The following is a 26,329-nucleotide window of genomic DNA, read 5'->3' on the forward strand; positions in this document are numbered from 1 at the left end:
AGAAGAGCCCTGTCTTGTCCGTTTAAAGTATCAGCTAGGAAGTCTTAGACAGCAAGACAGAAATATCAATGCATGCTAAAACAGCAGGGTAATTCAATGTGAGTCAAAACAGATATCATTACAGGCAATTGTTTATAATTGACTAAGTCAGGCATCCCTTCATTTTATAGCTTTTAAAACATACTCTCTCAGTAGGTGGTGCCAATTGAATTTGGTCTCCTGGAAATGGAGTTTAGTCTCTTTGAAAATTATGCAATTGTCTCTGGCTTCTTTGTGTTTTGTCAAATTTGCATTTATTTTGGCAAACCGCTCAATAGCAAGACATCTGATCAAAGCCACTTGTAATAAAGCAAGTATTCTGAGGCCTGCTGCCATTTAACGCAACAAGAAAGGGAGACTGTTCTGTCATTCATGACTGTACTTCTTCGTTGGTAAGAATGGAGAAGCTTGAGTAACTCGGGTGGTGCTGTGGTCTAAATCAATGAGCCTCTTGGGCTTGCCGATCGGAAGGTCAGCAGTGCAAATCCTTGTGACAGGGTGAGTTCCCATAGTTCTGTCCCAGTTCCTGCCAACCTAGCAGTTCGAAAGCACTCCAGTGCAAGTAGATAAATAGGTACCACTGTGGTGGGAAGATAAACGGCATTTCCATGCTCTCTGGCACTCATCATGGTGTCCAGTTGCGCCAGAAGCAGTTTAGTCATGCTGGCCACATGACCTGGAAAGCTGTTTGTGGACAAACACTGGCTCCCTCAGCCTGAAAGTGAGATGAGTGCCGCAACCCCATAGTCACCTTTGACTGGACTTAACTGTCCAAGGGTTCTTTACCTTTTTTTTTTTTACCTTGAGTAAAAGCAGTTTATTATTGGGGCAGGGCAGGCAACTATATGCCTAAGGCAAGGATGTGGAACCTGTGGCCCTTCAGATGTTCTCGAGTTCACATAATTTCTGACCCCTGACCATACTGGCTGGGGTTTATGGAAGTTGTAGTCCAACAACACCTAGAGGGCCTCAGCTCTCAGAACTCTAGTCTAAGGGTTTGCAGATCTTCCAGACTCTCTCTGTGTAATGGAGTCTGAGACCTCCTCCTCATGCTTCAGGTTGCCTTGTCCTTCCTTAAATATTAAACATTATTGATGTCCCTCATCGCCAAATACTGAAACTGAAACCAAGGAAGAAGCCTAGCAGTAATGTGGCTCCCATAAGCAGCTCCCCTGGCAGATATATGTACCCTAATATCCTAGATAGGATCAATCAGTTATGTTCAAAACCACAGATTATATATTAGAAAAAATTAAAATAATATTTAGCATTAATAAACTGCATTGATGGCCCTGAGGAATTAGAACATAACTTACAATATTGTGTCCCCATTCTCTCTAGCTCAAGTGTTGCTAGTGATTTGTTTCTCTGGGTTTTGCCAAAAGGGGCAATCTTCCAGAATAGATTCCCCATTTTGAGCGCTTCAGACATACTCCATTTGTGCATAAATCCATGAAAGCTCATTGAGGTGTCCCCTTAAATGAATGTGTACACCCACCCATTAAGGATCTCTCACCCTGCCCAGTTTTAGCAGTAACTACATGTTATATTGCAGGTTGCTTTTAGAATTCCTTGCAAGTTTCAAAAGTGCCTTCTTGTCATGCAGTTACTGTTAAAGAAAGTATTGTGTGTGTGTGTGTGTGTGTGTGTGTGTGTGTGTATACACAGGGAGAGGGAGAGTGTTACCATCATACTCTTTTGGATTATGGCCCCAAAGTGCTGAGGCCAGAATTATATTCCATTGTATGGCATGAGCCTATATCTCTTGTAACTTTCCTGTACCTGTTGCATCGTCTTCCATAGCAGAGTCCCACTATTCCTGTTCATATTATGCTGACCTAGTGTATCTTACCATTCTTTTCCCTCCTGAAAATAGACTGAAATAATCAAAACTGATGACCCTTAGTTTAGTCACATTTTGCGGGGGAAGGGGAACTTGAGGACTTCATAGTCTATTATATGTGTAAATATTTCCCGAGTCAAGGGGAAGTACCTGAAGAGGGAACATCCTGTACAGGTGAGTGAGAGCAGGGTGGCAGTGTGGGCGTGGAGGCTGAGGATTAAGCAGGGGTCCCTGTCCACTGTACTGAAATAAAGCTGTTCGTGTTTGACTTTACCTGAAGTGCCAGGAGTCTATTTCTAAAGAAAGGCAGCCCTGCTGGGCAGCAGCACATTCTATACACCTGTTGTTGTCCTTCTTTCTGTCTTGCTCCCATGCACAAGGTTTATTTTCCTCTCTTTCACACAACCAGGAGACAAGGAAATATAGGTTGCCTTAAAGGAGCCTCTCTTTAGTTAAAAGATATATACAACTCAGCTGAAGGGCTAGACTGTGCAACCAATTTCTCACATTGGTGAGCACTTACACAAGTAATCCAATTGATTTATATCTAGCCCTGAAGTGGTTGCTTTAAGTCAAGGGATTGATTAATGAAGATGGTCATCAGTATAGCCTTCTGAGCCTCTGTGCCTAGCTAGCAAGCAATCTGTTTCCATTTGTCTCCATTCCAGTTTTCATTTTTTATTCGCCCCTTTAGCTTCCCTATGACATTCCAAAGTGTGTGTGTGTATACAGACACATTTTCTCATTCTTCAATTAAACAAACTCTTAAGAATTGTAATATATAGTCCAGGAATAATCCTTTTAAATAAAGAGAGTGGGGCGTGCTACCAGATAAGGAGGTTTACCTGAATTATTATTTTTTTTAAACTAGTGTTTATGGTTATTTATTTTCCTATTGTGTGTAATCTGCATACTTAACTTGTTAGACATTTGAACAGTTGCTATGACAGGACAACATGCACCCACACACCCACACACCCGCCGCTGTATGTTGAGTTTTAGGGTTGTGTTTTAGAAATGGGAAGGTGCAAAGCCTTTCCATTTATTTCTGTCTTGCTGAATTTCTGTCTTTTATCTCGTCTTCAGAATGCTTATATGTGAAAACAAAATAGGATTCCTGCAGTAGGAATGTTTTTACCATTCCCAAATTGTTGTTTTGCATTCCTTTTGAACAGACTAGCTATTGTACTTCATTCCTCATTAAAAATAACAGACTGTGCTGTTTGACAGGGTCCCCTCTTTTCAGTGTAGAATCTTGCAAAATAGCTAGGTTAGGTGTTTTGTAAAGGGAATAAAACAATAATATGTTTTGTTTTTAAGATGGAAATCTTTGCCCAAGAGTATCACTGCATTTGTTTTGTTTTTTAAGTTTTATTGAGTCTTTTTTCATAATAAGAGAGCACTGCATTTGGACAAACCTGGAGAAAACGTGTGTTTGCACAAATATTGAGAGAAATTTAAATCAAAAGTTACAAAGTGGTAAAAAAAGAGAATTCCCTAGATGCCAAGACCCAGGTTTGGGGCAAGTATTCTTCAGTGGGAGAACCCCAGTAGAGATTTAAAAACACAAAATATGTGGCAAAATAAAGTGTGGAAATATAAGCTGTTAGGTCTTCAAAATATGCCTTTCTAATCTTTTTCCAAAGTTCCCCTTTTCCCTTACCATGGAAAAAGACCACTTGAGTTTGGAGCAACCAAATCAAGTCTCTTTACACACTCAGCTTCTCAGGTCGACTGAAGGAACAAAAGTTTGATTACCTAGTCCCTCCCAAGGTGAGGAAGAGTCACCTAGCTAAGCCTGGCAGGACAGCTTACTCTATTATTAACCCCTTCATGCATTAATTAGACTTAAGCATGTTGGTTATATAAGGCTGGTTATCCCACACAAAGGCTGTTTTTAAAACTTCTCAAGAAAAATCATGTGGTTTGGAATACTTGCCTCACCCAAACTGGACTCCTATTCGGTTTTTGGTAAATGAGTACTATTTATATAGGTTGCTTGCTTCCTAGGGTGCTCCCATGATTAATTTGAAAAGCTTCTCTGGCTTTTTCCAATAGCCTGTCGTCTCGTCCAAGCACAGCATGTGTTGCCTTGACTCTGTCACACCTGCAGGTCTTGTGAAGCCCCTGAGCATTGTCACACATATGCTGGGCAATGTGTCAAGCGTTACATTGCTGACTGTACACTCTCTCTGGTAGAGCGGTAATGAGGTGTTCTCTCAGGATGTTATATTCAAGCTGGTTCATTGAAGTAAACATTTGGACATTTGACAAATACATCTGTGCTCAGATCAGAGGCAAAATGCACTGATCATGACACATCATACATTTTGTTCTCAGAGCAACTTCTATTAAATAAGTTGCAGTTTAGGTAAACAGACAAAATTCCTAATACTCCATCCATTTTCAGTTATGTATGCAGGGACTTTTGTTAATCCTTATGTCGTAATCCTCAGTACCTTGAGTAATTCCTTTGATAGAAAGCACCTTAGTACCTTAAAAAGAAGGAGCTTGCCATTTTGGGTCTATATGATTAAGTTTAAGTGTGTGATGGCCAACCAACTCCAGGCATTCATAGATAAGGCTGATTTCCATTTCTGCCTGAGGTTACATGACCCTAAGACAGAAATGGAAGATGTGATCATGTTGATTCTCATGGCTTTGTCAGCAACCCTCTTAGATGCTTTGCACTATTCTAAACTATTGCAGGGACCAATCATCCAACTGTCTGGAATATTACAATGATAGTGGCAACATAGACAGGGATAGACATGGAATAGGCTGTTGACACTATTACAATGATAGTGGCAACAATAGACAGGGATAGTGCCTGGAAGCTCTAGTAGGGACTAAGAAGCTAAACCAGTACCCATTGGTGGTGACCCATTGAATGAGTGAATGTTTGCCTGCTCTAGACATTTATTTATTTATATTTCTTACCTGCCGTTCACCACAAGATCCCAGGACAGGTTACAACAATAAAACAGGCTTAACTGTTACAGAGCTATAAATGTGGTTTAAATGTGTGGTGTGGATATGATGGGTGTGACCATCATATTGTAAGCTACTTCCTTCCCTGAGCCGTGGAATAGATCAGAATATGATTAGACACAAGTAAGTAGTTAAGTGGAAGGTCTCGAACCACACAGGTTCCTAAAAGTGGAAAAATAGATGCAACAGGGCTGTTCAGGCTGCATAAGACATTCAAAGCTTTGTCTTAAGACCTGTTGAGATAGTATACCTGTGCCTGTACCACTTCAGACTGTAGATTTGGGGGAGGGTGCAAAAAAAAATTGAATATATTTCTAGAACCCTTTCCTTTGACAGCCAGTTTTCTAGATGTTTTTTTTTTAAAAAAGCAAACAAAAAAAAAAACTCCACTTACATGAAAGCCAGGTCTAACTCAGTTCAGGTCTCTCTACAAACTCTTTCAAGGGCATTTAAATAGTTCTGTGAATAGTTGTTACCCGGCACATGAAGGACAGAGTGAGAGAAATAATTGAAATCTCTAATTTATTAAATGATAAGCTTTTAAAGGCATTTTCAGAGTCCTGTTCAGTATTGTGTTTTCACTTTGTCCTCAGATTTGTGCTTGTTTTTGTGTCTATTTTCTTATTTATTTCTTCATTTGTTGTCTGTTTTTAAACATCACAGGGATGTTCTAATTTAGCTCTTTCCTGATTTATGTTTTTAGCCCTTTGAAGACCATCTGTTCAGACTGCATTTTTATTTTGTGGCATACATTTATTTAGCATGTAGATTAAGCATTATTGTTTTATGCCTCAACCATTTCTCTTCACTTAAAGTAATTTCCGTTAATCATTATCAATTACATTTGATTAAGCTTTTTTGGCATACCTCCAGAGCTAGCCTTTCTGGAGCCATACATACGGATTCACAATATTTAATCATATTAGATGCACATAATTTATTTCCTCCCTATTTGTTCAGTCTTGGTCACTGCTTAACAAATAAACATTGGTTAGTACCAACATTGCTTCATATCATAGTGTACAGGTCACATTCAGAATTCAGTTGAATTCAATGGACTTGTGTTTATTCCATGGGTCTACTCAGACTATGCCTAACACTGAATATCACACTAGGTTAGTGTGCCTATTTCTTTCTCTTTTGTACCAGCAGCTTAACTGCTAGATTCTCATGTTTTTATTTTCTTTTTTCAAATGATTACAGCATGTTATCCCTGTTCTGTCCCCTATCCTCTCTCACTCCTCTTGGCCATCCACAAGATAATTTATTGTGAAAATTTGTTATATGCCAGTAGAGACCACTGTGACTTCTGCATTGTTTGGTCTAATTGCTGAACCCATGAGACTTTGCACTAAACGCTCTGACCTTTTTATTTCCAATGCTATTAGCTGTGACCCAAATGAGCACATCAAGCATGACTTCTTTGTTTTGCCCTTATCACCCTGGTTTTGCTTCTGACAAGCTGAATCCATCTTCTACTGCAACACTCAGCTATTAAACTTGCTTTAAACAGCGCCAATGTAACTCTAGTGAAAAGTATATGTTTTATTTTTGTCTTTGAACTTTTGTGCTTCCTTACTGTTCTCAAAGGGACCCTCAAGTAATCACGACATGTATCAAAACTTGCTGGTTGACACATCAGTACCAGCCCAGTGTTTTATCATCAGCTGAAATCCAAATATAGTCTAGTAGCTAGTCACCAGATGCTGTGCAAAGAGGAGGAGCCACACAATGATGATCCTTAGTGTTCTATCCAAGGAACCATTTGGCTCTCTCCCTTCACCTAATTTTTTATTATTATTATTATTACTATCATTATTATTATTTACTAAATGTAGATACCTCCCTTCATCCGAAGATCCCAGGGCAGTTTGCAACAGAAAAGTACAAAATAAAAGCATAAAATATGTAACAAAATAGCAAAAAGCAATACCCCCCAAAGCCATAGATTGTTTAGCTTCATAACCTTGTACTGATGATGTATGCCCAATTTAGATGCAGCAAACCCAAACCTTAAACCATGGTTTGAAGTGGGTTTAAGATCCTAGCTTGTTCTCATCCGGGTTATCATAGTTTCCAGGTACAGACATAATAGGAAATTATGGTCCATTGAAGACATCCTGGGCCTGTCTTAGCTACTACTTGTCCACCAGGTTTCTCTTACACACAGCAACCCAGGTCATTTGGGCCGGGGGGGGGGTTGCAGTGGTTTTTAGGAAGTCACTAGCTTACATCAGGGGACACAGGTGGGGCTGTGGGTTAAACCACAGAGCCTAGGACTTGCTGATCAGAAGGTTGGCGGTTTGAATCCCTGCGACGGGGTGAGCTCCCATTTCTCAGTCCCTGCTCCTGCCAACCTAGCAGTTCTAAAGCATGTCAAAGTGCAAGTAGATAAATAGGTACCGCTCTGGCGGGAAGATAAACGGTGTTTCCGTGCGCTGCTCTGGTTCGCCAGAAGCGGCTTAGTCATGCTGGCCACATGACCCAGAAGGTGTATGCCGGCTCCCTCAGCCAATAAAGCGAGATGAGCGCCACAACCCCAGAGTCGGCCACGACTGGAGCCCTTTACCTTTACCTAGCTTGCATCAGGCGTCCTACTGGGAAGACCCAGTTCTCTGGGTGCATGTTCTGGAAGTTGGGCAATAGGGGCAGTACAGGATTCCTTTTGGTGTACCAACCTCCCCCCTGCACCAAGGATTCCCTACCCGAGCTGCTTCAGGTCGTGGCAGATGTTCTCCTGGACACACCTAGTTTGGTTGTCCTAGGGGATTTTAACATCCATGCTGACACAACCTTACAAGGGGCTGCTCGGGACTTCGTGGAAAGCGTGGCCTCCATGGGACTGTCCCTGAATAAGTTTGGCCCAACTCATAGTCACGGACATGCCTTAGACCTGGTGTTCACTTCTAGTGATGTGGGTGATCTGACATTAAGTAAAAGTGAAACAAAAAGTGCCATGGTCAGATCACTTCCTGGTGCAATTGGACTTCTCCGTGACCCTTCCACTCTACAGGGAGGTGGGACCAATTCAGGTGGTCCGCCCCCACCACTTAATGGATCAAAATGGTTTCCAGAGAGTGGTAGGGGATGCTTTATCCCATGCTGATGGCCTTTCAGCTGATTCCCTGGTGGCCCGCTGGAATGCGGCGTTAACCACAGCTATTGACTCTCTGGCTCCGAAGCACCCTCTCCGATTGCATGGAGCCCAGAGAGCCCTGTGGTTTTCTTCAGAGCTGAGGGCGAGGAAACAATCGCTGAGACAGCTAGAGCACTGGTGGTGGAAAACTCATTCTGAATCGGACCGGACACAGGTTAGAGCTCAACGTCGAGCCTACCAAGTGGTGACAGCGACAGCGAAGAAGACTTTCTTCACTGCCTCTATTGCATCTGCAGAAAATAGTAGTAGGAAACTCTTTCAGGTGGTTCACAATTTAACGGAACCACCTTTACCATAGGGGCCTTGTAAAGACCCCAAGATCTCCTGCAACAATTTTGCAAAGTTTTTTGCAGATAAAGTTGCTCATATTCAGAAGGAGCTAGACACCACCATGGGAGCAGGGCAGGGGCGGGAGAGTGCTAGAGCCCTGCATGGAATCAATTTCAATCCGTTACCCCTGAGGGTGTGGACAGGCTGCTTGGACGCGTGAAACCAACCACCTGTCTTCTTGATCCTTGCCCATCCTGGCTAATAAAAGCAAGCCGGGAAGGGCTGGGCGATGGGCTTTGCGGGGTGGTGAATGCTTCTCTCTGTGAGGGAGCCTTCCCAGACACGCTGAAAGAGGCAGTTATCAAACCGCTTCTTAAAAAAAACATCTTTAGATGCTGCCAATATGGCCAACTATCGCCCAGTCTCAAATCTTCCATTCTTGTGCAAGGTGATTGAGCGGGTGGTTGCAGAACAACTCCAGGCACGCCTGAGGATGCAAACCATTTGGATCCCTTCCAGTTAGGATTCAGGCCTCATCATGGGATGCTTGCACTGGTTGATGATCTCCGGCAGGCTAGGGACAAAGGTGAGAGCTGTTTCCTAGTTCTGCTGGATCTCTCAGTGGCCTTTAATACAATTGACCATAATATCCTTCTGGACCGTCTAGAGGAGTTGGGAGCTGGGGGCACTGTTATACGGTGGTTCCGCTCCTTCCTCCTGGGCCATGTCCAGAAAGTGGTGGTGGGAGATGAGTGTTCAGACCCCTGGGCCCTCACATGTGGGGTGCCTCAGGGTTCAGTCCTCTCCCCTATGCTTTTTAACATCTATATGAAGCCGCTGGGAGAGATCATCAGGGGGTTTGGGCTGGGTGTCCATCAATATGCTGATGATACCCAGTTTTACCTCTATTTCGAATCAGAACCAGTAAAGGTGGTGAAGGTCCTGTGTGAGTGTCTGGAGGCGGTTGGAGGATGGATGGTGGCTAATGGATTGAGGTTGAATCCTGACAAGATAGAAGTACTGTTCTTGGGGGACAGGGGGCGGGCTGGTGTGGAGGACTCCTTGGTCCTGAATGGGGTAACTGTGCCCCTGAAGGACCAGGTGCGCAACCTGGGAGTCATTTTGGACTCACAGCTGTCCATGGAGGCGCAGGTTAATTCTGTATCCAGGGCAGCTGTCTACCAGCTCCATCTGGTATACCCTACCTGCCCGTGGACTGTCTTGCCAGAGTGGTGCATGCTCTAGTTATCTCCTGCTTGGACTACTCTACGTGGTGCTACCTTTGAAGGTGACCCAGAAACTACAACTAATCCAGAATGTGGCAGCTAGACTGGTGACTGGGGATGGCTGCCGAGACCATATAACACCGGTCCTGAAAGACCTACATTGGCTCCCAGTATGTTTCCGAGCACAATTCAAAGTGTTGGTGTTGACCTTTAAAGCCCTAAATGACCTTGGCCCAGTATACCTGAAGGAGCGTCTCCACCCCCATTGTTCTGCTCGGACACTGAGATCCAGCGCCGAGGGCCTTCTGGTGGTTCCCTCACTGTGAGAAGCTAAGCTACAGGGAACCAGGCAGAGAGCCTTCTCAATAGTGGTTCCTGCCCTGTGGAATGCCCTCCCATCAGATGTCAAAGAGATAAAACAACTACCTGACATTTAGAAGACATCTGAAGGCAGCCCTATTCAGGGAAGTTTTTAATGTGTGACATTTCAATGTATTTTTAATCTTTGTTGGAAGCTGTCCAGATGGGCGGGGTACAAATACTATATTATCATCATCATCATCATCCTAGGTTAATTGAGTACAATGAGAAAGGAAGGACTCCTTGAAGACAGAGGGTAGGGGCACAACGTTTGAAATATGTTCATCCAAACCCAACCGTCGTAAGTAAACTTGTAGTACATAGATGAACACTTAGAATTTTTTAATGCCAGGTACACATTAGCATAAAGTAACAGATAAAAAAAATAATAGAACATCAAACATTTTAAACTTCCCTGTTCATACATTACTATTGATTTGAGCTTCTGAGGTGCAGTAAGTGTAACTATGATAAACATTTAAGCTATCCTCTAAATCACCAAACACTGGGAAGTGTACAGCTCTTAGGATCATTACCAGTCATTCACAAGGCATTTCCAAAATTACAGCTGTATTTCAAACCGAACTTCAAAGCTCGACGTGCTGCTGGCAAAGGTGCCCACCACATGGCTTTACTCATTGTATTAAGGAAATTGGCACGTTGTTCTTTGGCTATTTTTTCGAGAACTGATGAATAAATTCTTCAAGTGTGCAAAAACAGCTCCCCACTAAAGTTACATTGTAAGTGCAATTGCAGAAGAACACAGCAAAGTAATTTAAAATGGGCTTGGCTCTTATTCATTGTGAACAGCCATGCATAATGCCAAGTCTGAAAGGTGTGTGTAGCCTTGTTCAGACTGCTTTGCATTACAGTTGAGGCGGGGGCCTTCCCACTGGCCATGCATCTGGGTGTTTGTCTTTTTGATTGAGACCTTGTGGTTCGAGGACCCGACCCCCACGAAGTAAAATGAAGACACAGGGACACATGATATAAGGTTAATGAGCTATAAAAGGCCACAACTTTATTGATTACAGCAATGAAAAGGTATTGGCTTAGGCATTGGATCGCGAAACAAGTGGGTTTATTCACCAGGGGTTCATCACCTGTTGATGCTAATCCACTAATCCAACTATAGGCTCACCCCTGATGTCACCGAGGGTCGTGCCATGGCCTCTCGCCAAGCAGGCTTCGGACGGAATACACGACCGCCTGATTCCTTTAATGGAATACCCCTAGAAATTGAAGGCATAGGCGATGGCCACACCTAGCACTTCGACACACCACTACACATTATTCCAATGCCTAACATACCCACCAATACCACCAAAAAGTTGTGACGATTGCTACGAGGTAGGCGAAAAAACCAAAAAGCCTAATGCCAAATGGAAAAACTCCTACCAGCCCCCCCGGGCAACCGGGGCGACCAACCTAAGGTCCATAGCAAGGCCAATGACCTAAGCCCTAACTCAAAGGGAGTGGAGGGTGGGTGACTCGCACAGGACGACAAAGAGAAATGAGGCCGGGGAGAGGCTGGCACTGCAGCATAAAGGCTGCTGGACACGCCCCCCCCATGGCACCTGGTTGGACGGCCACCGGGAGGGGGGCGTGAGCGCCAGCCAGGTGAGCTGGAGGCAGGGGGCAACGCCCCCTGCTAGGAGCGGTGTTCGGGCTCCCATCCACAACCACTCCCCTCTCTTTCAGGGAGGAGAGTCTCTGTCTCAATGTAAGGATGTACATGCATGCTGCAAGAACTTGTGATGCACTCCTTTCTTAGGAGTATCGTTCACACATATTAAAGCTATGTGCATAATAAAGTGCAGCAATGAAGTGCGTTCAGAGTGCCTGTTCTCAAATACCCAGCCACCCGCATACTCAAATCATATATTTAATAATAATAATAATAGTGCCCCGCCCATCTGACTGGGTTGTTGCAGAGACTCTGGGTGGCATATAAAGTATAAACACTTGTGGACTCACTTGCAGTGACACCCCCACCCCAGGGACAAAAGGTTTAAGAAACTGTACAAGACAATGTTCTGGGATTTGACAATGGGCCACATAACATTTGAAAATGTTATTGATTTATAGTTGTAGGTAGGCTTTGGCTCAGGCACTGGGTGTATGTCTATTCTTAGCCTCTAGGTGGAGGGCTGATGCTTGAACACTCTGGTTCATCACCTAAGCACTGCCCTCTCTGACCAAAAATTGGTCAATTTGAATTCAAGGGGATGGTGGGCTCCTCAGGAATACAGTGGTACCTTTGGTTGTGAACGCCTCTGGTTGCGCACACTCCGGGTTACGAGCTCCACTAACCCAGAAGTAGCTGCTCCTGATTGTGAACTTTGCCCCAGGATGAGAGTGGAAATCGCGCACTGGAGGTGTGCACGCAGTGGGAGGCGCCATTAGTGAAAGCGTGCCTCATGTTACGAGTGGTTTCCGGTTACGAACAGACCTCCGGAACAGATTCCATTTGTAACCAGAGGTACCACTGTACCAGGTTTTCTGGATTTTACCACTGGGTTGGCAGTTTGTTTATTTAGAGAATTCATTTATCCTCTCACCTTCAGTAATACTATTTCCAGGACAGCTGAAAGAGAAGATACACTGAAAAGTTGCAATGTCACACTAGGCTGCATTTACATGTTATGCTACACAGCACTGTATGATCTTTGTCTCGGTTAGATCGATATCAGCTTGTAAACCAATGTTTGGAAAGGATCAGCAAACTAGGATGTTGAATTTATAAAGCTCATCACTGAGCATATGGGAAACAAAAGCAAACAGCTCTAAACTATGGTTTGCTTGTTTTAGAGTTGGGAACTCCAGTCCACTAAGATAGGTTCTTTTTAACCTTGCTTAGCACTAACCATGGTTTGGTGCAAAGTCTGAATTGAGTTTATCACAGCAATGGTAATGAATGACAATTAGAAAATGATGGGTTGTATCTGATGAGGTCAACCTGTTTGCACAACAGAACACCTCTCTCTCTCTCCTCCCCTCCCATTCTCCCAAATCTATTCTGAAGCAGATTTTTGGGCAGCGCATGGGCAAAAGGGTAGAGTGCGTCTCCCATGTACAACTGGAAGCCCTTGCACAAACAGCATGATTTGTACCCCACACCAGAGTTAAGTACTGCAAACTAATAAATTCACTGTGCAATTGCCTGTATTAGCTGTTGAGGATCCAGTTGCTGTGAGTGGCTACAACTTTAATCTTGTTTCTCATGCAATAAGTACTTGCATCTCTTCAGTGAAGCAATGCATTATTATAGCCATAAAACCAACTGTCTGCAGTTTCCTATTCAGAATTTTCCTTGACAGCCTCCTATGAAAGTGCTGACCTTGGTTAATAACTTGAAGTGGGAAATAATCATATCCTTTTGAGATTCTATTCTTTCTCTTGTAATATATAATTACTGTGACAAAATGTTATATAAAATCCAGTCGTATTAGACTTAAATTCTGATTTGAAAAACATGCTAAATGAAATATAATGCCATATGATGCCAACATTACAGGTCCAACATTGCGTACATTGTGCTACTTCGATAATCCATGCACCATTTGGATCCCCCCTCCCAACCCTAATGAAGACAATTAAACTAATGGGAAAATAATTAGAATTTTTTTATAATTTCATAAAAATGTATAATTTTAACTGATTTTCATTGTACTGAGTTTTTGGAACACTGCTTAGAGACAATTATAATTAAGATGTATATAAATTGTAGAAATAAATAAAATAAATACATTATAGTGAGTTGCATGTAAGCAAGAGGAGTGATTACTTTTGAAATTCTGAAAGCAGATCACAGTGCTGCAGAACTGATTAGACATGTTCCCATGTCGTCAGTTCAGTCGGCTTGTGTGGTCGCCTCTCTAAGCATCTGGTTAATCCCTGACACAGAGCAAGTTTAGACTGCCCAAGTCTTCCAAGTTCTGGTATGTCTCCAGTAACACACAGTTGTGTGGATAAAGGCTAGGGTGATCTTTAAGCCATTTCCATGATTTCAGCCACACTTTCCTCAAGTGCCTTCACTTTCCCACATAGAATTATAGAATTGTAGAGTTAGAAGGTACCACAAGGGCCATCTAGCCCAAATTTCCTGCAGTGCAGGAATCTTTTGCCAAATGTGGGGCTCAAACCCATGACTAAGATTAAGAGTCATGCTCTACTGATTGAGCTATGAAGTGTTTAGGCCAGCTCACAGTAGCCTTTTTCCTGTGTGAAAGGAATGTGTTGGTGTGACTTAGTATCATATATTTTTGTGTCTTCTACAAGAACATAAAAACTCTGCCTTTCTAGTAATATTCAATGTATTTACATATGAGGGATTTTCACTGAAATGTTTTTAAGTGGAATGGGTATGTCCTATTTCAGCATCTCAATTTTGCACAGTGTTAAAACAGGAATAATTTTACATTTCCCCCGAATAAAGTGAGGTCAGAGTCTAGTTAGGAAGCAGGTGGGCTTATTTCTGTCTCTATTTTGTCCATGCTGAATCACATCTTAATGATTAGTTTACATTTTGTCATATATTTCAAACGTGAAACTGCCCTCTTGCACCAAGATTCTGGCAGCAAAACCCAGATAATCTCATTCAGCTAGTGGAAACCCATTTGTCTGCTTGCGTCTTTATGTAAAGCAGAAATAAAAACTGCAAGGCAGCAATTTATTTCTGCACAGAAAATGGCATAGTAAAATGGGAGAGAAAACTACTTAGAATGTATTTTACTGAAATATACGACTTTCACTTCCTTTTTTTATTTCATGCACTGATGTTCAGTTAAGCTACGGTAGATTTAGAGCATAAGCTGCTGTACAAAGCAATACATGCTAAAGATGAGACGAAGATAACAAATCTGTACTATTGCTTCCTTGAATCATTCATGTCAGCCTGAACAACTAGATAACACACAATCTGTTGGACCAACTTTTATGTACGTGCATGGGGGGAGGGGTTATTTTTTGTTTCTGTTCTTGTTTCTATTATGTATTTTATGGTTTTTACCATGTATTTTTATGTTGTGACTGCCCTGAGATCTATGGATGAAGTGGGTATACAAATTCTTCTTCTTCTTCTTCTTCTTAGAGAATACTAAATATATATATTATTAAGTATTATTAAGTATATGTTTTATTTATTTTTGTTTTGAAAAATCACTAAAAAGCACTTTTTTAAAAAAAGAGAGAGAATAATAAATACTCCTTGTCTGAAAAGAAGTCTATGGCTATAGAGTATCAGAAATTTGTAACTTCATAGTTTGAGCCAATTAAGTGTTCTTGCTAAAAAGCAATCAGCAAGCACACATATGCATGGTAGATTCTTGTAACAAACTGATCAGAGAGGTCTTTGGATCAGCCCCTGGCGCATGAAAATGTTGACTCATTCTGCAGCTGTTTTTGAGAGATTTCATGCTAAGGTTTATCAGGAAAGAGTTTGATGTTCTTAAAAGTTTAGAAAATCTGCCTTCACACTCACAGTGATATGGGGCACTTGGCAGCCAGCTTCCAGCTGGGTATCTGTTCCTGGAATAGTCTTGTGAACATGTGATGCCACTGTGAGCAAGTGCTTTCACTAAATGCTTTCAGGATTAATCTAAAATGGTAAATGTGATTTTCCCTCTGGGTCCTTTAAAATTTACTTATTTTTACTGGGAAGTTTCACTCAGCACTCAACCATTTCAAAGCAATCCTTGCACTCTTTGGAATTCAGAAAAGTGAAAATTTCAAATAATAGCTGTGTATTGTGAATTTAATAACTGCTTTAAATGTGTACTGAGTCAAATTTCTCATTGAACCCTTCCAGTTTAGCTTGCAGACTTTGCCTCTATTTTTAACCAGATTGGGGGGCTTCAGCAAACCCAAATTAAAATTAAAAGGGAGAAATGTGTTGATGTGTTTTCTGGGGCTCTATGCAGTTCCATACAATTTTTTTATCCTTTGCTCTTTTCTATAATCTGTGCTCTTGATCTCACTGGAGTATATCTGATGCTCGTTTCCTTACCATAGCTGTCAACTTTCCCCTTTTTTAAAAAGGGAAACTCTCTTATTCCGAATAGGATTCCTCGCAAGAAAAGGAAAAAGTTGACAGCTATGTCCCTCACCCATCTCTCCATCCCATCCCATCTCCTCCTATCCAGGTTCTTAGTAAAATGAAATATCTTGTGAAAAGCAAAATTTCAGGAGCATAGGCAAATTCTGGAAATCAATTACTTAGATCCAGATTTCGAAGAAAAGGGCAGTTTCAAACCTTGGCTTTCCATTCCCTGTGCATCTACCCCAAATGCTCCAAAGAATTGGGAAGCTCTCAAGGATGGGAGCTGCTTTAGGTGTGTGGTGTTATTTTAAATGGTATTTATTTTATGCTGTTTTTAGAAGACTGGGGAGAGTGGTGGCTATCTGTGCTGGTACAGATTCTTTTCCTTTTCTTGGAAATCAAACATGTTTTGAATGGTCAGTAAAGAAAACCGAGCTCAAACAAATGCACTGCAGCCCACAGGAGTTCTTTGTAAAACACAGGCCTCCCCACCCTTCACTTATCAAAACTATGAGCATTTTGCTGGTTGATAGTAGTGTGATCTAGCCCAGAAACTTTGTCTAAACCAAGACAAACTCTTTACGGAATATAGACTTCTGCAGTTTTCATTTCATTCATTTTTTCTAATATTTATGCTTTTAATATTTGTACATTGCCTGCAACCCAGATAAAATTTAATAAAGCACTTATTAAAAAACACATTCAGGCAAACAAGTGTGCTAGCATACCATGACTACAGGCTAGCATTTGTACTGTAGGCTTCAATGCATGCAAACTAGCAGTGGATATATAAAAACACTGTCTGTGTCTTTTGTGGCAACAATTTGTCGTTAACAATTTTAAAAGTTAGACAGCTAGCAACTAATTGAAAATATGTGGGCGATTAATTAAATTCATGTACATTATGAAAAAGACATGTGAAACATGAAAGGTAAATATAGAGCCAAAACCAAACCAACGTTGTGCTCCAATTCTGTACTATTTACATATCTGGGAAAAAGTCTAATTGAACTCTATGGGATTGCTTCTGTGTAGGATTGCACTGCTAAATATTCCAAGAAATTATTATAATATTGTGTTCTTCTTCCAGAAGTCAGACTGGGATAGCTCAGTGTCATGTAAATGCAGACTCTTTTCAAATAGGGGAGTTGAATGTGAGATTAACTGGTAACTAAAGCCATGTACATTTTGAACTGCAGTTAATGGAGGTGCCATTAGTTTGATAGGGGCTTGCCTAAGTCATGTGCAAATCCTTAAGTGAAGCAATGTTGGACCTGGACAATGTCTGTATAGGAAGCCAATGTTAAGCACAGTGTAATCTGCTGAAAGCTCTTTAGCAGAAAGGCAGGAAAGAAATGTAACAAATAAGTACAGTGTTAAAATCCAATAAGTGCTTCCCTCTGCCTTCATAAGTACATAAACTCTGGGTTGTGCTGTGAAGATATAAGTCACCCTCCAGTTAAAAAAAATGCCATTGATTGCACCCTTGGCGAACGCCTGTTGAAACTGTAAGCAGAATGTTGCCTCTACTTCATAAAACAAAAGCTGTTAGGAACAACAGCTGAGCTTTTAAAACTCGTTTGCTGTGAGGCAGCCTTTGCAGGTGGACAGCCGTTATATTTCCTAACTACTTTTACTAAAACTATATTTGGCTTGCAGCAAAATTTTTCATAGGGGAATAGTTAGGGCCAGAGGTGCCAGCTTGTGAGGGGGATTGGGGAGGGGACTAGCCTGGCCCCCTTAGTCCAATGACCGCATGCCACTGATTTGTACTATCTGTTGGGGCCAATAGAAAGCTTTTTTTCACACCTGTTTGTGGGATAGAAATGCCAGGGTATGTTTGACAGTTGGGAACAGACCATACCCCAGAGCCCAGTGATGGCCAAACTTGGCCCCCCAGCTGTTTTGGGACTACAACCCCCATCATCCCTAGCCAACATGACCAGTGGTCAGGGATGATGGAAATTGTAGTCCCCAAACAGCTGGAGGGCCAAGTTTGGCTATCACTGCCATAGCCCCTCCTTCAAAGAACCCTGATTGTGGCAAGCAAAGGCATTTTCAGCATGGGAGGGGCACCACTGGAAAGCAAGGGATAATCTTTCCTCCCCAACAGGCAACTTCCCTCACAAACACCTCTCCTCTGTTATAATTGGGTTTCAAAGAAGCCTCCTATTGAAGCCAATAAACTCTTGCTAAAGCCTGTTTCCAGCATGGGAGCAGGGAGGGGATTAGTTGGTAAGAAGTCACAGGTGTGAGGGCTAATTAACTATCCCTTTCCCAAAGCATGACCCACATTACAATTAGGCTTAAGGCGGGATTCTATTGGCTGGAATGCTTCTTTGCAGCCTTATTGCAGCAGTGGGAGGGGTCTCTGCAGGTGCAGGTGCTGTTTTGGTGATCCATGGTTTACAGATATTTCTGGCATGGTCATGGATGAGTCTTTTCTTAGCCTGGTAAGTTTATTACACTATTGATATTCCCTTTGATGTTCTGTTCATGTTTATTAACAGACTGCAGACTTGGCTTTCCTCTTAGCTGTTTTGTTGGGTTTTCTTTGGGATACGAAGGTGGGTTATAAATACGAAATGAAGTGAAATTTTCCAGTCTAATAGAGACCTGCATAACCAGCCACTTATATGTTACATGGACAACTCTTTGAGCAGTTTTCTTATATAGAGTTTTCTTTGTGATAGTTGTGATATATGGACTTGCTTAAATATATGCTTTTGTTGGCAGAGGTTAGCACCATAGCTAGCCTCAATACAACCTACTGGCTCCACTGTTGAAGGAGTGACCAGCTCAAAGTTGCCACACTCTACAAGTTAGTTTTTTCAGACATTGAAAAGTCCTGAAGCTCTTGAAACTTCATAGTTAAATAATATCAGGTTTCCTCTTTTATTAGTTGGGTGTGGTTTTATGCATGACTTTGCCCAGTTGTGATACTCAAGAACTTCTATGAGATCTCTGTGAGTTTTAGTTGCAGATTCAGAAATGCGTATAAATATGTGGGTTTTGCTTTAAATTTTGATTGTTTTAGTTATTTTTGCATTATAACTGTGTTGGCTGAAAAGCAGCCTGTAAATAAACCTTTATCTACCGTAGCAAGTTCACCAAATATAGGGCCATGGTAAAAGCCTTTTACTCATAATATTTTGTTCTATCAAATAGAGTTGAAAGGCTAAAATGCAAAAGATCTCATTTGTTATGGAGATGTAGGTGTTTGCAGAGTGATGACATGACATCTTCATGAGTGTCAACCATAAGCGTGTTTTATTATCTCAGTTGCCTGCTTTGCCCTGTAATTGGAAAGAGAGGTGCAATAAAAATGTGTGGTGGTACACAGCGCTGAAGGTATAACCGTATTTTGCATAACTTAGACATTCTTTTTGGAGTAATGATCATCATGTTAATGTTGTGGTTCTCTATGGAGGTTGGAAGTGATGCTCTTAAGCTTGATCCTCTGAACTTTTAATACACCACAAAATTTGTTTAACACAGCGGGGCATATTGTATCTAATAAAAAACAATAAATACTGCAGAAGCTATAGTTTGTGGAGCAGTTGTCAAGTTAGCATAGGGGGAAAAGCATGGCAAACTTCACCTCTTCAAGGTAGGCAATCAATCTTTGGTCTTGCATAAATGCTCTTCAATATAATGAAATTAAGGTACAGTATATTAAGCCAGTTGTAGGATTCCCACTCTCCAAATCTGTGTGAAAGGGCCTGTTTGTTTGTGCTCGGCTAACCAGCTGATAAACAGAAGCAGTAGTAGCCAGAGTGTGCTACAATTGATGGTAGCATTCCCTGAGTGGAGTTCTGCTTAGGCCGCTCCAACCAGCAAGATGCAGGAAGAAAGAGACATTTTTTTGCTGATTTCTCCTTCAGTGGCACCTCCTATGATGTTCTCAAAGGTGCCACAAGAATCTTTGTTCTTTTGGAGGAACAGGCTAACACGGCTACTTCATACCATGTATGAGAGTTATTTATGAGAGCCAGTGTGGTGTAGTGGTTAAGAGCGGCAGTCACATAATCTGGGGAACCGGGTTCGTGTCTCCACTCCTCCACATGCAGCTGCTGGGTGACCTTGGGCCAGTCACACTTCTGTGAAGTCTCTCAGCCCCACTCACCTCACAGAGTGTTTGTTGTGGGGGAGGAAGGGAAAGGAGATTGTTAGCCGCTTTGAGACTCCTGAAGGGGAGTGAAAGGCGGGATATCAAATCCAAACTCTTCTTCTTCTTCTTCTTCTTATAAGTTCTTTTAGAGCATGCTGCTCACATGTAAATGTGCTACAGATATGCTCAGGGAGCATGGACAAATGTGCTCAACTCTTCCCCTTAGTGTTGCTGTGCCTGTAAACCTCAAGGCAATGTAAAGTTGAGCCTGAAGCAGGGAAGCTCCTCTACTTATGGAGGCTTCCCACATGAGTTAGAATGCTGTATTTTTAGGGGGATGGGAATAGCAGTGTTGAAGCAGCCCAGAACTTTAGTGTCTCCACTCTCCCTGGTTGTTTGTAGCATTTACATGCCAGCACTGCATACAAATAGGGCTGTGGAGTCAAACTAAATAACCACTACATTCTGTAACAGGTGTGTTTGCCACCCTAGGGTCCTATGGAAGGGAGGGCAGGATTAAAAATATAATAAATAAATTGAATGAAAATAATTAACCCATTTGAAAATGGAGTGCCTGTGTTTGGGCAACTGTATGGCAGTATCGTTGATACTTCTGAAGTCAATGACAAACCCTTTTCTTTCAAGAATCAGAAAGGGGGGGGGAGTTGATTTGAATACAAAGTTTTTACATTGCTAAGGGGGAAAATGAACATCTTAAAGTGAACTTGAAAATCAGACTTCATGACTATGATCCAGAGAGCTCCCCTAAGAATATGAAAGTACCTCTGCATTCCCAGTGGTAAATTTAGGAGTCGCAACAGAGAGTAACAGCAGTTTCTGACTTTGCTTTTCAAATTGCTTTTGAAACTTGTTAGTATTCGCAACTGCATTTTTTAAAATAAAAAAATCAGGGGGAGTCAAAGATGCCACTATTTAGCACAGATCTAATTGCATGGTTCTCTGTATTGATTGTGGTTCAAGGGTTTAAAATGTGAGCCTAATTCTCTTGTTGCGTGTCGATCAGAGCAGGTTAAATGAAACGGAGAATGTTTTAATGCTTAAAATCCATTCAGCCCTCCAGTACATATTTTGAAGGGAGACCCCCACCCCCGCAACCTTCAAATAGAGCATGTTATAAATGAAATATTAAATGGAATTCCACAAGTGGTCACTTCTTTTCAGATTTTTTTCTCCATATCTTGAATGGTGTCTGTAAACACTCCAGTGTTCAAAACTCTTGGAGGAAGAGTAGCAGTATACATCAGCTTCTTTACTGGAGGAGGAGCAGAAGCAGAGCTTTAAATTTCAGCTTAATTGGTACCAAGACAGGGCTCTCAAAGTGTGTAAGTCTGTGTTTTATTTAATTTGATTGCCTGCTTCTGTCTGCTGCTTTTGACTTATGGCCTATTTCTCTCTCCCTCTCTCCTTCTCTCTTTTCTTCCTTTGCAAACAGAAAGCTGACCTTGCCGTTGCACCACTGGCTATTACGTATGTTCGAGAGACGGTCATCGACTTTTCCAAGCCCTTTATGACTCTCGGAATAAGTATATTGTACCGCAAGCCCAATGGTACAAACCCGGGCGTCTTCTCCTTCCTGAATCCTCTCTCCCCTGATATCTGGATGTATATTCTGCTGGCTTACTTGGGTGTCAGTTGTGTGCTCTTTGTCATAGCCAGGTAACATGTGAAACCTCTTTGTGGTATTTTGGCAATTGTTACCTTTTCTTCCCCTCAAGAATAATTGTCAAAAGTCACAAATCCTTCCTTACTTTCTTGTTCTCATATTTTGATATGTAGGGCAGAAATCTCCAACTTTTGGGGGCCAATGGGCACAACTGTCATGGGCACCAGTCACAAAATGGCTAGTTTGGAGAGATCTGGCATTTTTAAAAAGGTGACTATGGAGACTGCCGTATCTAAAAGAGCAGAAAAAGAGCAAGGCAAAATGATGTGCACTTGCATTTGGTGCACTTGCTCACAGAGAGAAGCTCTTTGGAGCACTCCTTACTTCAGAACAGAAGGGAGGGTGGGTGGGAGCCTAGTGCAGCAGCCAGTGAATTGTGGCAGTGCTTAGGGGTGAGTGTTCAGTATAGCTGTGGCTGAATTAGTGGAAAGATGAACTGCACAGAATCTCTCGGGCACTGTAGGTATTTGCTGAGGCCTTTTGCAGGCACCGTAGGATAAACAGGTGTGCATTCTGACCTCTGTTGACACCATCTTGGAGACCCATTCTGTAGAGGGCCACTCAGTCCTACAAAGGGCTCGCATCATGATCTGGAGGGTCCTACACTCCCATGATGCCTTTCGCCTGCTGGTTATGTCACAAAACCCTCTGTAGACTGGTATGCCTACTAACAGATAACTGAATCATACTTGGCATAGCATTCAAATGAAATAGATATTCAGATTAATATTGATAAGGATATCAGAAAACTAAAAACAAAACTCTTGATCCTTGTGTGCAGTGTTTGGGTGTTCTAAATCCTGCTAGCCCAGCTTCTGCTGGGCCAGCTCTACCCTTTCCATGTGTTGAGGGAAGATCTGAGGAGAGGATCCTATTCTATGTGCATTGTCTTGCCCATGTTTTAGAACCCTGGTCACACAATGTTCTAACTTACAGCGGTGAGGGTGGTGGGATTTAGAATAGGGATGGGGAGCCTTTAACTTGTAGCTTAGCCACAAGGATAAAACAAACAAAACAAAACGCTACCTACTTACTGGTTTGATTTAGCCACACCTAAGGATACTTGATGACTTAGGAAGGTTCATTTAGGCATTAGTTTGAAAACCTTTATTATAAACTTTAATATGCAGCAAAAGGTTTTTTAATGTAACAAATTGGTCAGAGTAATGCACATTTGCAGTGATACTGCTCTGCTGTTCTAAGATTACCAGAGTTGGCTGCTTCCCTCACAACTGTGTTCCTCTGTCTCTCCGTCTATCTACCTACCTGTCTGTCTGTCCATCTACCTAGTTCTCTTTTTTTTCTTGGCACAGAGTTATTCCTGCAGCCTTACATGATCTGTTTATCTCTGTTCACTGTGGAGAACCACTTAATCCACTTCTCTTATGCCTGAATTATTATATCAGTATTATATATCAGGGACATCCAACTCCTAATAGACTGCGATCTACTCACAGTATAAAAAGCTGGCAGTGATCTACCCATTGTCAGATGGGCCAAAGTTGTTGAGCTTTAACCCACAGTTGTTCAGCTTCCTCCACCCTTTTTGGGAGAAGGAAAGACAAGAGATCTCTGAGGGGCCAAAGATCTACCAGGAACACCACACGATCTTCCAGTAGATCATGATCTACCTGTTGGACATGCCTGTTATATATTATTTCCTTGATGCTACTGTCTCCATTTTGTAAGAGATGGTATTATTCCCATGGACAATGATGAAATAGTATTCTTTTGAAAGTAGTGACAGTCGTGGTTCACCCCTGCATAAAATATGTGATGCTGTATTGGCCAACAAGTGAGTTTGCTAGTTGATTCCAGCATCAGCTTTTCACTGTTCTTTAGGGGTGCCAACAAGTGTGCAGACGGGTATCTCGCAGACACTGTATAGTTGGATTTTCGGAAAGCTATTCACTACTCCCCAAACAAGCCCCCAAATATTTTTTGCAGTCATGTGGCCAGTGCTCCCCCCAGGGGGTACTCAAGGATACGCAGTATCAGCACCTCTTTGTGTTTTGTTTAAAAAGTGTGGCACTATAACAATTTCATGGTGAGTACTGGCACCTATTTTTCTAGAAAAAAGCACTGCATTTGTTTAAGGTTAAAAGGCATTCCTGTGGATGGGTAACCAGGTGCAAGATAGTAGGCAAAGTGTAGATAGCATGCATACAATGAAAATAAAGTGATGAGGTGTGGACATGTTGTCTTTTAAGGCTAGTGGCCTTCAGTTTGCTCACAAATTATCTAAAGCATGGTGAATAATGAGATAGCACAAGCTTACAGATAAAGGTTATTGTAGATTTCAAATAAATTGTAACTCTGTAGAAACTTATTTCCGAGGTGATTGTGTGTGTGTGTGTGTGTGTGTGTAGCATTTTAGCCAGAACAAAAACAAAAATACACGTTGTAGCATACACAACCTGCCTGTCTATCTAGAAAGAGCAAAATCAGCTTTCTACCTTCCCACTTTACAGAACATTTCCCTGCATGTTGAAAAATGTTTAGCACTGGTTGATTCCAAAAAACAGGTTGATTTCACCAATGTTATAAAATGATATGTTGATGGATTTTGTGTACACCTTCTTGAAAATGTGTTTTCTTACGCTGGAAACACATTTTTTTCTGAGCATTCAAGCACTCTTTCTGTTTTCTTTTTTGTTTAGAAATATTCACTTGTTCTCACTCACTGAGCATGGTGGGATGTTTGTTGTAACCAACGCCATGTTTTTAACGGCCATTGTTGAGTGTTTTCGTTTTTAAAATTTATTTCTTGATATATTCTATCAGATGTTGAAAGCATCATCCTGATTGTAAATCATTCTAAAAACATACCAATGAGAATATAGATTTTGTTAAAACAGGGAGCTGGATTGAAGTTATCTGATTTGTCTGTAACTTTAGAATAGGGATGAGAAACCTGTAGACTCCAACTCCCATCACCCCTGACTGTTGACCATGCTGGCTGTGACTGGTGGGAGATGGAGTCCAATGACATCTTGAAGGCCACAGGTTATCCTAGCCCTGCTTTAGATGTGCAGATATATGTACAAGTTAGATGTACAAAATGGTTCTTAGTTTTATGAGTAAACAATCCAAGTTTATGCACAGAAGGAAGGCTTAGGGGAAATTGTTCTTCTCCCCAATTGGAGGTGGTACTTAATTAAATATCTGTTTGTGCTAACATGATCCACCAAATTAATACCGATTCCCCCCCCCCCTAATTGAAACGGAACTGCTATATCCCATACACTATGGTCTGAAGAACAATACTGAGAATGTAAAATGCTCTGCCAAGGAGTCTACTTAAAGCTATTGCTGGGACAGATGGTTTAACTTTGAAGCATAGTCTTCTTCTTTGGCGATCACTCGTAGCTGAGTAAGATTGTCTTCTATAAACACGGTTTTAACAATAAGTCTGTAAGTGACTGTGGAGGCCAATTCTGGATCCACACGTCTTTCCACAGTGGGGACATTGGTTTCCAGGTGGGAGTTGATCACAGTGTGGATTTGCCAAGCATGCCTTCCTCCTAGCACCTTTATCTCTTGCGTCCTGAGTTCAAGTGTCTTCAAAGCCCATGACACCTTTGGTAAAGGCTGTTCTCCAACTGGAATGCTCGCAGGCCAGTGTTTCCCAGTTGTCAGTGTTTATACTACATTTTTTAAGATTTGCCTTGAGACAGTTTTTAAACTTCTTTTGTTGACCACCAGCATTACGCTTTCCATTTTTAAGTTTGGAATAGAGTAGTTGCTTTGGAAGACGATCATCAGGCATCCACACAACATGACCAGTCCAACGAGGTTGATGTTGAAGAATCATTGCTTCAATAGTGGTGATCTTTGCTTTTTTCAGTACACTGATATTAGTTTGCCTGTCTCCCCAAGTGATGTGTAGAATTTTTTGGAGACACCGTTGATGGAATCTTTCAAGGAGTTGGAGATGGCGTTTATAAGTGGTTCATGTTTCACAAGCATATAGTAAGGTTGGTAGTACAATAGCTTTGTAAACAAGCATTTTGGTTTCCCTGCGAATGTCCCAGTCCTCAAACACTCTGCACTTCAGTTGGGAGAAAGCCGCACTCGCAGAGCTGAGGTGATGCTGGATTTCAGTATCAATGTTGGCTCTTGTGGAAAGATAACTGCCTAGGTAGGAGAAGTGATCAACATTTTCCAGTGTTACACCACTGAGTTCGATTTGTGGTGCTGCAGAGGGGTTATTTTGTACTTGTTGGTGCAGCACTTTGGTTTTTAGGATGTTGAGTGATAGGCCAAGCTTTTCGTAAGCTTCTGCAAAGATATTTAACATGGTTTGGAGGTCATCCTCTGAGCGTGTGCACACTACGTTGTCATCAGCATACTGAAGCTCTATGACGGAAGTTACGGTATCCTTACTCTTTGCTTTCAGCCTGCTCAGATTGAAGAGCTTTCCATCTGTTCATTATATGATTTCTACTCCGGTGGGGAGTTTCCCTTCAACAAAGTGTAGGATCATGGCAATGAAACACAAGTTGGGGCAATAACACAACCCTGTTTGTTACCTGATCCCACTGTGAATGGCTCACTTTGAGAGCCATTGTTATCTGCGATTGTTGCTGTCATATTATCATGGAGGAG

At 41.8% G+C, this 26,329-nt stretch overlaps 1 protein-coding gene across 4 annotated transcripts in view; it reads left to right on the forward strand.

The window, feature by feature from the left end:
- Positions 1–26,329, forward strand: part of GRIK2 (glutamate ionotropic receptor kainate type subunit 2) — a 432,214-nt gene that overhangs the window by 266,641 nt on the left and 139,244 nt on the right. For all 4 annotated transcript variants that reach the window (XM_083731117.1, XM_083731114.1, XM_083731116.1 and 1 more), the window contains exon 12: positions 21,491–21,714. In XM_083731117.1, coding sequence (XP_083587243.1) covers positions 21,491–21,714 — 224 coding nt within the window. The remainder of the gene's footprint in view (positions 1–21,490; positions 21,715–26,329) is intronic.

This window comes from Podarcis gaigeae (genome assembly GCF_964106915.1).
Source record: "Podarcis gaigeae genome assembly, chromosome: 3".
In the NCBI taxonomy this organism is placed as follows: domain Eukaryota; kingdom Metazoa; phylum Chordata; class Lepidosauria; order Squamata; family Lacertidae; genus Podarcis; species Podarcis gaigeae.